A 12,115-nucleotide genomic window follows, 5' to 3' on the forward strand; every position below is an offset into this window, starting at 1 on the left:
AACAAACAATACACAGACAGACAAAAATGAGACAAAACACACACAAAGAAAACACAAAGTCAAGTCCGTTGTCACCCTGGGTTCCAACCTAGCCTTTTGTCAAGGTCCTCGTAGCTTGGAGAGCCGCGATCACCAAGCGACTGGAACGGGAGACCACGCACGCGAGTGGCGAAGGTGGCTTTGCCACTCGATCATCACTCGACACACGCGCATGGTCTCTCGTTCCAGTCGCTCCGCTTATTGCGCTATACGAAGGCCTCGTCGACAAAAGGCTGATGTAGCCCTGCTCCCTTTTAAAACAAACAAACAAATAAAACGTATACTGACAATTGAGACAAGACACGGAGAAACAAAACACAAAGTCAAGTTCATTGTTGTGCAGTACTTGCTCATCAGAAGGTACCCCATTTTATGGGAATAAAACTACTGAGGATAACTCTGAACTATTGCTAGTTTGAATGTGGCGGCATAAGACTATTATCAACTTGTGCAATAGGCGTTAGTAAAGGCATTGCAATTGAATCTTCATACACGTGAACTTGTTTAGTTTGAGATGGCACTGTACAAGAAATTGATAATACTTGGGTTGGTTTTCCTGACTTTCTTCGGAATGAGTTCATGTATAGGTGAGTTTTAAAGTAAAGGCCAACATTAAATTGATATTTTGCTTTTTCATTTGTTTTTGTTATAATTTATTTATATAATTATAGCCTGTATTGTTGTTTTGCATGCTCTGCAAACTGAATTGAAACCATGAGTTCTCACATACATACACCGAAGAGAGAATCATTAGTCTATAAGGATATTGAAAAAACACTAGAAGATTTTTTTTCTTCAGAAGTAAGTGTTATATACAAACACGAATCAACATTTTACATAATTGAGGAGTTTAAATACAAAAGTACCATCACTGTTCCAAAACGCCCATTGTGTTAGCTCCATGATAGAAAGCCCATTGTGTTTATGTATAGGATAATGCCCGAGGTGCGCGCCATTCGTCGAATGGCGCGTTCACCGAGGGCATTATGCGACTTAACCCACACCTGTGACGTCATGCTATTGTTAAAATCGCTCCATTATTTCGCACGAATGGCGCGATATTGTTTAATTTTTAAGTCAATTGTTTGTATGTATTACGTAAGCTTGTTCACTCCAGTGAACACCACTGGTGGTGTGTGAACAATGGACGAAGACCAACATTTAGGAAATATTCTCGTTCCTTCGATAGTGGCATCATAGATCGGGAGCGAAAGTGGCAGCAGATAAGTGATTTTGTTTCTTGACTTAAAGTAAATTTAGACAAGTTAGTGATAGAAACAGATTATCAGATGATGTTGTAGCCGACTTTCTCGGTCTACAAAAAAACCAAAAGGTGAAGATAAATCAAGTGACCTACCCGCGTACAAGCCTGTAGTTTCAGATTTGTTTTTAATAAACAAATTTAAGCTACCTTTATGATCAACAATTTCAGTTGAATTCCTGTTATTTCATGATGATATTGAAAAAAGTATCTTTGCAATCTTAAATTTTAGGGACTTTACTCACTTACCATGTTTGTGTATGATAAATTAAGCATTTTGAATTAATAAAAACAAAAAACAAAAATACTGGTTAAAATGAAATTGATTTATCTGACTTTAAGACCTGCTTAAATTACTGTTGTAGTTCTGTAATTATTTTTTAACATCTCAGCTAAATAATAATTCAATAATGTAGCTGTTCACTTGTGGAAAGTGTTAACGATCATTTTGCAATACATGTGTAGCTCTATTAACCTGTGTTAAAAACCATTAAAAACAAAATAATATATGGTCCATGGCGTCATTGACTTGATTTACCTTGTTCCCTAACTCTTTTATGCACAATGGGTGAATAGATGTACCCATCGCGCCATTCGTGCAAAATAATGGAGCGATTTAACAATAGCATGACGTCACAGGTGTGGGTTAAAGCTCCATGATTAAACCTCCTCGACATAGAACACTGGAGAAAGGCCGAAAGGACAGATAGAAAAAGGATTGAAAGTATAAACAATTTACCAAACTGATTATTGTCCGTGGGAGAAAAAACAAATGTTGCTCGGCAAGCGAGTCGACTGGTGTAGGCATTTACATGGCGCAATTCCTTCCTGCTGCGCGTAAAAACCCCCAGAACAATGACAACAACAACAACAATACAGCGACACTCCAAAAGCACCAAAGTATTCTCTCTTCTATTAATTACAGAACTGCCTCCCGCAACTATCAACGAAAGAACCGACTCGTCCTTCAAGATCACATGGTCAGAGGCTCCCAACCCAACCTACAGCATCAAGCAATATGACGTCAGACTTCAACATCCACCAGGATCAACCATCATTCAGTTGTTAATAGGCGCAGCGGCTGGAGCGTCGCGCACTTTTCAAAATTTAAACGCGGCTGAGGAGTACGGCGTGTCGCTGGGTGCAGTTCTAATCGGTGATATCTCAGTGGATTTAAACATCTTCACAACGGTTTGGACGTGTAAGTATTGCCAGTGCATTGATTATAAACTTTTGCCCAGACGGTCCATGCACTATAATATTATAACACCATCATAAAAAGAGATAAAAACATTACAAAAAGCTTAACCTTACTTAACCTGTCCTTTAACAACAACAATAATGTCAACGACAAAACAACCACAACTACAATGGCAATTGCACTGACAGTTACAGTGACAGCTTAGCAAAAGCGACAGCAACAGCGACACGACAGCCACAACGACAGCAATAGCAGCGACAATGTCAGTGACAGTGACAGTTAAAGTGTCAGAAACAGCGACACCGACAACAACAACGACAACAATGACAGTGACACCATCAACAACACCAGCTGTCATTGCCAACAGACCGAACACACTTGTTAAATTCTCAGCCAATGACTGGTTATCGTTATTTTTACCCAAGAGAGGGCACTGTATGAGCCTGTGACGTCATGTGCAGGCTCTTTTAGATCGTAACCATGCATGCACAGCTTGTCATCAATGCCGCTGTGGCAGGAGATTCTGTCCCCCCAATATGGCGAACTGTGTACGAACTACCTCGAATAACGCCTTCTTTTGAATCCTCCTCCAACACACGTTAATTTCCCATTATGGGGGTATCTCTAGCGGCAGATTGTCCTTGTCGTTGCCACTACTTTGTAACTCTCTCATCTTTTGGTTTTAGTGCCACATTCACCAACGGACGCCGTCCTGCAGCTTACGGGTGATAACTCAGCCACACTAACCTGGACCAGAGCCCAAGGCCCGGTCGATTACTACGAGCTAACGGTAACCACAGCCGGCAGGGCAGGCATGGTGTTTCCGATCCCATCCGCGAGCTCAAAGTTCGTGCTTGAGAATCTGACATCGGGAACGCAGATCGGCTTTCAACTTGTGTCTGTTGTGAACACGCCCAATTACCCCAGCCACCACGTGGTCAAAAGCGCATCCGCTGCAATCACTTTCGTACAAATAGGTGGGTTCAACTCCAGTCACTGTCTTGTTAAGGTCACAAACGCCTTGTACCAAATTGTACCTACTTCCATTCACACAAAGAGGTCAAATTAAAGGTCATGTATTGATTAAGTTATATTTATCATTAAAAAAGATAGCCCACATTTAAATAAATGATTTTTTTTTTTTCGGGGGGGGGGGCATTTTGTGAGGATTTATACAGAAATGAACTGGGTCTCTTAAAGGAACACGTTGCCTTGGATCGGTCGAGTTGGTCTTTGAAAAGCGTTTTGTGATCGTTTGTTATAAAATGCATATGGTTAGAAAGATGATGTAAAAGTAGAATACAATGATCTACACAAATATGCCTCGAAATTGCGTGGTTTTCTTTTTACATCGTCCAATAACACGGTCGGCCATTTATGGTAGTCAAAATTTTGACTCCCATAAATGGCCGACCGTGATAGTTCGCGACGTAAAAAGAAAACCGTGCAATTTTGACTTGTGTGGAACATTATATTCTACTTTTAAAACATCTTTCTAATCATATACATTTCATAACAAATGGTTTCAAACGCTTTTTATAGACCAACTCGTCCGATCCAAGGCAACGTGTTCCTTTAAGGGTTTACAAATCCTTCAAAACATAACTGAATAAAAGCTGTTGTTCAAGATCACATCAAAGTAAGGGTGTATATGGGTGAGAACAAGCATAAAACAAAAGCCCAATTTCATAAAGCTGCTTCAGCAGCAAAAAAATGCTTACCAATTGTCTTCTAAGCAGAAATGAGTAGGGTACCAGTCACACATTGTACATGTGACATGGTAGTTTAGCTGGTTACCTTATTCTAGTAAGCATAATTATATTGTGCTTGACTCTTTTTTATATCTGCTCTATGCAATTGGGATCTGGTTGTGGCTGCATACATCACTTAAAGATAATTGTTTTTGAATCCCTGCGAATCCCTGCAATTATTACAGTTTTTTGTATATTTCTTGTTAAAAGAGCGCCCCCCTCAGCCAACAGGATTCACCATCCAAGTGTTCAGACAGTCAGTCATGGAATGCAAATGGAACGCCACTAACGGCGACTTTGACAACTATCTCCTAGTCTTCGCCATCACCGATGGTTCAGAAATTACCGTCATCGACAGTCAAGTCATCGCTAAGACCACCACGATGTATAGTTACACGATTACAGACTTAGCGGTGAATTCTGTGGTTTTGTACACACAGAAGGGTGAGACAAAAAGCATTGGGTCACTGCCTGTGCAGCTTCCATCTGTTGCCGTTAACATCAGTAAGTTATTGAATTATACTGTATATAAAATTTAGCTTCCCTGGGTCTACCCCGCGGTGCTCACTTGGGTGAGCCCCTGTCAAGAGCTAAACGAACGACCACACACCGCTCTCGTGGTGACGTCGTTTACCTGAGGGTAGCCCCAAGTGACCCACTCCACAAGCCCAAATGTGGGCTGACCTGGATGAGCCCCTGGAATGACGTCAAAAGCTACTCGAACGCACCGGGGATGACCAGGGATGACGAGCGCACCCAGTATCTTGGTTTGGTCCAGGAAATGGGCGTGGCCACTGAAAGTTTGACGGCTAACAATTTTTTCGACATTGCTCTTATGCTGCTGACGATACAAGGTAGATTAAAAGTGTAAGGAAGGAAATAAAGGAAACTTTTAAAGTTATAAACCGAACTCAACAACAAATTTGAAAAAAACTACCGATTGCACTGCAAAAAATGGCATACAGCCCGAAGTATTATTTCCCGTTTTGCATAATATTCGTTTTCAGAGTTACCCCATGCTTCGATCAGAAGAAAGACATCAAGCTCCTTCGAAATCACGTGGTCCGACCCACCCAACCCAGCCGATAATATCAAGCAGTACAAAGTCACCCTAGAGCATCCGCTAGGTACGCCCTCTCGTGTCGTCCTGGTGGACGCAGAGGCTGGAGCGTCTCATACGTTTGAGGAATTAAACGCGGCTGAGGAGTACGGTGTACGCGTAGATGCTGTTCTTCAAGGGGATACCACGGTGCAACTCAACATTGTGGCGACGCTATGGACATGTAAGTAGAATGTTTGATGATGGCTTTCTTTGTGCAGCAAAGGTATTTTTTCTTTCATTACTTCTTGCAACTTCGATGACAAATTGAGCAAAAATGTTCACAGGTTTGTTATGTTAATTCAGCATCATGGTTGGGATATTACAAAGTGAGAATTAGAATAAGCCAACTGGTCTCAAACGTCACTCTGCATTTAAGCAAATAGTTAAAATCCTGCCTCTGCGTCTAAGAGAACACACCTGAAAACATATTTAAAGCTTGAGTAGCCAAGGCAAGGTCGTTTATCCGCGGGATTTCTTACAACACAGACTGGTCCGCTGTCTCAAATGAATTCCCCGCTGACTCGTACACATACGAGTCTTATTGTCGGTCGTGAAGTAATATTGAAAACGGGCAGTGCGCATCACAAAACTTGACTTACAACTCGAGTCTCTCAAATTACATACTGTTTGGGAACGGGGCTGCATGTGACGTCATTGTGACGTTGATTAAACCCAGTGCCACAATAAATCGATTATTGCGTTTACGCTCTCTCTTTAGTACCACACGCCCCCTCAGACGCAGTTCTGCAAACAACGGGTAACTCAACGGCCCTACTGACTTGGACATCGTCAGAGGGACCCGTCGATTTCTACGAGTTCACCGTCAGTCAAGACGGGGTACCAGACCGCATCTATCAGATTGACAAAACGAAGAGTAGCTACTCCCTCAACAGGATACGTTCTGGGATGCGGTATGGTTTACATCTGGTTTCGGTTGTTTTCACACAGAATGACAACAGCCCGGTTGTCAAGAGCGAGTCTGCAGAGACAACCTTTGTGATGCAGGGTAAGTAGATTCCACCAAACTCGAAGTGGAATCAAATTAATTTGTTTTTAACCGCACAAATGGATCCTTATCATTTTGATTGATGGAACACGCGTCACGTGTGGTAAACAATATCTTTGACATGTATACTGCTTCAACCCTCTATTAAATAAAGTGGTCTTGTTTTGGACTCACATAGTTAGGTGTCAAAATAGTATAGCGTTTGCTGCCGCTAGCGTCCAAAACATCCACGTGTGTCTAGCCTTAAACAACAGTTTGAAAACCTTCCAATTTTGAAGTACGTTATTTTTATGTAAATATTAATAACAAAATGGCTTGTTATAATAGCACTTGTCCGTCTCTAAGCGCTTCAACATCTGTAAGGTATTGGAGTATACAAAAAATCGTTATAGCACCAAGTATTGGTTTACAAGGTGCTGTGGCTCAATATGCAGCCGATCAACCAAGGCACACCCCTCTACCTTCAATAAGTGAACTAAGTTCTTTTACGTGCATTCACAATACACGGGACCACAGCTCTACGTCCCAACCGAAGGACACGGCAATAATGGTTTGTTACTTGCTGAAGGACACGTGTCCAGACCGAGACTCCAACCTACACTCTGTCAATCAGAAACACAAGAGCTTGCGTCATGTACAGCCTTCGTTCGGCCACGACACGCCATTATTCCTTAATATTATATTTGCTGACAACAAAATACCAAAAAGGGGGTACCAGAGATGGTTGTCATCAATGTGTTTTATACATAATATTATTCAATTATCAATATTCATAATCGTAGATGAATGCGGCTTTGACAACCCATGCGTACACGGTGTGTGCCGATTGGAGGACTACACTAAAACATGTGACTGCGAAGGGACAGCTTTCAGCGGTGAATTGTGCGAAAGTCGTAAGTATCGTTTCTTTTATTTCAAAAGTGGGTTAGAGGCACACATGTCGTATCCCTGGAGATTATGTTCCCCATAATGGGAAACACGGGCTGTCGGAGGATGATTCAACAGAGGGCGCTATCAGAGAAAGTTTGTACACACAATTCTCCATAATGGGCGTCAGAATCTCCTGCCACACCTCCTCTGCACACCTTTACTAAGGCCGTTTCCGTATTGGTGGCTACGGCTGCGGCTACGACCGTTGCCTGGGGTGTTGCTAAGGGCGTCCTGTACTTCAATGCATGGTGACGCGGCGATCCAGCCGTAGCCGTAGCCGTAGCCGCCAATTCGGATACGGCCTAACACTCAGTGCAGTAGGAATAACTTTTAATGGGTAGGATACAAGGGGTGCATCATTTTTATAGGGCGGCACTTCTGGCCAATTTTCTGTTAGCCTTCTCTGAAAACCGTACATGTTAGTTGTATTGAATGTCTAATATAAATTATTAAAACTCTCGAACTGTTCCAAAAACCAAATACGTTGCCTTTAAAGACAGTGGACACTATTGGTAATTGTCAAAGACCAGTCTTCTCACTTGCTGTATCTCAACATATGCATGAAATAACAAACCTGTGAAAATTTGAGCTCAATCGATCATCAAAGTTGGGAGATAATAATGAAAGAAAAAACACCCTTGTCATACAAAGTTGTGTGCTTTCAGATGCTTGATTTCGAGACCTCAAGTTCTAAATCTGAGGTCTCGAAATCAAATTCGATGAAAATTACTTCTTTCTAGAAATCTACGTCACTTTAGAGGGAGTCGTTTCTCACAACGTTTTATACTATCAACCTCTCCCCATTACTCGTTAACAAGGTTTTGTGTGTGCTAACAATTAATTTGAGTAATAACCAATAGTGTCCACTGTCTTTAAATGATTCGTTTAATTATTTGTTTAAATGATTTTTTTTTTTTTACAGGCGGATCCATGACAACGTCTGACGTATTGATCGTTCTAGCCGGTGTGATAACCCTACTGCTGATCAAGACGTAAACAATTACGTGTGAGTCGACGCTTACTGGTTGTATAGTGTGACATGGATTGTAAATCATGACGTCATAAAAACTGCGTAGTTATTTATTAATATGTTTATTTAAATGACGAGCCCACGGCGACGAAGAAAGACAATGTCTGTAAGAATATACAATTTTAATAATTACTTGTAGTTTTGCGTAGTGTATAAAGATTTCGATGGGAGCGGGACCATTCTTTAAACAGGCCCACAGATCCGAGGGCCATAGAGTTACATGGAAGAAAAATTAACGAATGACATCTGCGTTTCTTAGCTAACTGTTGTTCGATGAAAACCAGATCGAAGTCCCCTTTTTAAACGAAAAGCATCACAACTTCTAAGATGGCGTCTGTCTTCGACTAGCTCGTAAACGTAGATTCGTGGACGGCCACTTTAAGCTTCCGTAGGCTCGTGACGAGCACAAGGCATATACTACGGTACAGACAAACAGCAATCAAATTAAAATAATTCACAATTTCGAAATTTTTAGCGCCACAATAGCAGCAGCTTGCGATTTTATTACTTTGAACGCTAGGTGGCAGCAGACATACCCAGGTGAGATTCCATTTAGTTCATTATGAACACATCCAAGACTGTGTTTACCTAGTAGACGTCTGGGTGCCACTTCGCAAACCTAAAAAATACCAAACTTATGCGTAATGGCAGTTTGCCATAATAATTTGAATTTAAAATATTACAATATATCATTATACAATAAAAACACGGAAAATATTTTGAAACTACTTTTTAAAGTTTGAAACGTTCGCCATTCTCATGAAGACAAGAAGACGAGACTGTTCGAAACGTCGAGACCACACTGGTTCTTCTCAATAGTGTCCCACACCTCAAAAGTCTACAACTGTACCATGTTAAACTTCAATTAATAATAAAAAAACCAATTTAGTTTACATCAAATACTTAAAAAAGGCCTTTGAATATATAGGCTAAAATGTAAAAAGACAGAAATTCACGATTAAAGTGCTGCAGGCAAGTGGAGCGAATGCATGTCGAGAGTAGTTGTGAATGTATGTGTTATACATGTGATTGTACCAAAATGATGATTCGTTATTATGTTTTAGAGAAGTTTATTTGTTTGTTTCTTTGTTGGGCGCTTGTTTTTTACAGCATAATTAAACAACCATGTGCATTCGTTTGGTTGTTTTGGGGTGTTTGGTTATTGTTTGTCTATAGGTTGGATGTTTGTTAATGCTTTTTGTGACGTTTGTTTGTGTGTATGTTGCTATTGCGTTGTAACGGTAAAACTATTCTAATACACGTGGAAATAATTAAGATATTCTTCTGGTGTTTTTTTTACCAGTTTCTTCTTTCTACTAAGAAAATGTTAACCTAAAGTACACACTATTTTGTTTTCCCTTGGATTACAAATTCCTTGACAACGCCTCAAAAACACAGTGTAGTTTACCCTACTGGCAAAGTGCAGACGTACACCTTGAACAAAATAAGTGACGTTCAAATAATGTGTCGTGAAAGAGATACCATTCCTAATGCAAACGTTATAACATCTTATATTACTTTTTATTCGCCAATCGCGTGGTAAACTAAAGCAACGCAAACCCACGAAATGGCAAATATTCCTACCACACCATCTATTAAAGGTAGTACGGTATATTTTGCAGTGTAAGTAGATTGGGTTTCTAAGTGGCTGCTTTACATGCACAGCTATAGTTGTCGACGATCATTTGACTCCTTCAACTACCCACAATACACCAAGTTTATAGTAATTCAATTATATTATTTCTTAAAGCCATTATACACTTTCGGTAAACAGTATTGTCCAAGTCCCACACTTCGTGTATCACAACTTCTATATAAAATAACAATCCTGTGGAAATTTAGGCTCAGTCGGACATCGGAGTCGGGAGAAAATAACGGGAAAACTCACTCCTGTTTTAGCGCGTTTCGCCGTGTCATGACATGTGTTTATAACAAATCCGTAATTCTCGTTAACGAGAATTTATATTGTTTTACCGTTTTCTCAAAAAGTAAAGCATTTCATGGACTAATATTTCAAGAGAAGTCTTTCACCATTACCTTCTGTAAACCCTGTAAATTATTTGTAAATCTGTGAACTTTTTTTTTTCTGTACCGAAAGGGTCCAATGGCTTTAATGGCGTGGCAACTCCTAGGTCTTGATATTAACACAAACAATTTTGTTGATTAAAGGAGCACTCCGAGTTGATTTTCTCGTAAGAAATTTATTTTACGGACTGATTATTCTCAGAAGTGTGAGTGTCGAGCGTATCAATGGATTTGTTTGTTTTCATTTCATTTCAGTCTTTGGTACAGGTTTCTTTAAATTGCTCTGTGCTGTAATTTTAGTGTAGAAAGTGTACAGATACGGGTTTAGGGAGGAGTTTATGGGGAGGATGAACACAACGATCCAGGCATACATATCAGGACCAATTTCTACAATCTCAGCCTGGGATAGAATCCCCATAATGATCACAGGCATCCAACATGCGAAATCAGTACCGACTATCAGAGCCATTTTCACCGCCATCTTAACTTCCCTCTGTCTGTGAGCCGTTACCTTCACCAGCTTAGACGAGCGTTTTACTTTGACAAAGATTGCTATGTAGCAGCTCAACACAACGATAAAACAAAACAGGTTGACGCCAAGGAACAAGACGATTGAGTAGATCCAAGCCGGTTCTCTTGCATCAGGTACCGGTATAGCGATTGAATCTGCACCAAACACACTACTGATGGAGTTATCTACAAATGAATAACTAGACACCTTAGTTATCAGGGGGAGACCAATGCACACATCAGACAAACCGTAGACTTTGGATTCAGTATCACCACTGAATACAGTCGGGATAATACTAATACATGCAGACACTAGCCACATTACAACTACAAGAACTTTGGTTATCTTTCCTCTGATGGTGACACGACTGAAGGGGAACACAATGCTCAAAAAGCAGTCCAAACTGATGACGGTGACAAAAAACACCGATGCTTCACTAGACATCACTGATACTGCCCCAGCAATCTTGCAAACCACACTAGACCGCCATTCCTTAGCAACACTGGAATAATTCTTACCCAACATGATATCAGCAATTGCAATAATCAACATATAAACCCCCATCATCAAGTCAGATATAGCTAAATTAAGAACCAAGAATGAGTGCGTCTCATTCTCGCGTAATTCTTTGCCCCGTCTACATCTCCAGATGATGACCATGAAGTTGCCGATGAGGGCGCTCAACCCAAGAATCCACAAGGACGCTCGTAGTGGATCATTACGCATCAGACTGCCGCAGATGTTTAGCGGTGGTTGCAACTCAGTCGTTGTACATTTAGAGTAATCAAACTCTTTGGATGGTACTTCTTCATCAAATCTACAACACAAGCGGTAGTCATCGACGTATCTAGAATACAATTGAATATTAACTCAATTGTAGATTTGCATTAAAATTATGTGCTCCAAACAACTAAATGAATTTAGATGTGCTCTGAATAAAACCCAAATTAATTAAGTTTATACTATAGGAGACTTTTCAACGCTTGGCAAAATTGTCAGAAACCTTATCGTAAATACTCGGTATCCCTTTAGCTAGACCAGCATGCACCTTATTCAACAGTAGCGCTTGCGCAATACGTATTTGCAAAAAAAGTATATACAGTTTGTGCAGTTCTGAGCAAGCGCCCGTTACAAAGAACAATGCGTCAACCTTGTTCCCAGGGGTGATCGATCTCGCCGCCCCATTTTTTTCCCAGCATGCAATGCTCGATCATAGAGACGTACGCAGATCTAGCGCCTTATACGGCGCGCTGCCCATG

The 12,115-nt window shown here is 40.7% G+C and overlaps 1 protein-coding gene across 1 annotated transcript; it reads left to right on the forward strand.

Moving 5' to 3' along the window:
• The first annotated feature begins 425 nt into the window (after positions 1-425).
• On the forward strand, positions 426-10,487 carry LOC139943089 (tenascin-R-like). Its single transcript, XM_071939905.1, has 8 exons — positions 426-626; positions 2,226-2,501; positions 3,188-3,478; positions 4,463-4,756; positions 5,260-5,535; positions 6,073-6,360; positions 7,143-7,253; positions 8,213-10,487. Exons 1-8 carry the CDS (start codon positions 554-556, stop codon positions 8,284-8,286), a joined length of 1,683 nt encoding a protein of 560 aa, XP_071796006.1. The 5' UTR covers positions 426-553; the 3' UTR covers positions 8,287-10,487.
• The last annotated feature ends 1,628 nt before the right edge of the window (positions 10,488-12,115 follow it).

The sequence above is a fragment of the Asterias amurensis genome, chromosome 10, assembly GCF_032118995.1.
Source record: "Asterias amurensis chromosome 10, ASM3211899v1".
Taxonomy (NCBI): domain Eukaryota; kingdom Metazoa; phylum Echinodermata; class Asteroidea; order Forcipulatida; family Asteriidae; genus Asterias; species Asterias amurensis.

What these genes read in the sequence shown, in the direction of transcription:
- LOC139943089 (XM_071939905.1), top strand. Translation starts at nt 554, where the DNA reads ATGGCACTGTACAAGAAATTGATAATACTTGGGTTGGTTTTCCTGACT. An exon ending in TGTGGCGACGCTATGGACAT is followed by an intron (nt 5,536 to 6,072) that starts GTAAGTAGAATG and finishes CTCTCTCTTTAG; the next exon opens with TACCACACGCCCCCTCAGAC. An exon ending in CGGTGAATTGTGCGAAAGTC is followed by an intron (nt 7,254 to 8,212) that starts GTAAGTATCGTT and finishes TTTTTTTTACAG; the next exon opens with GCGGATCCATGACAACGTCT.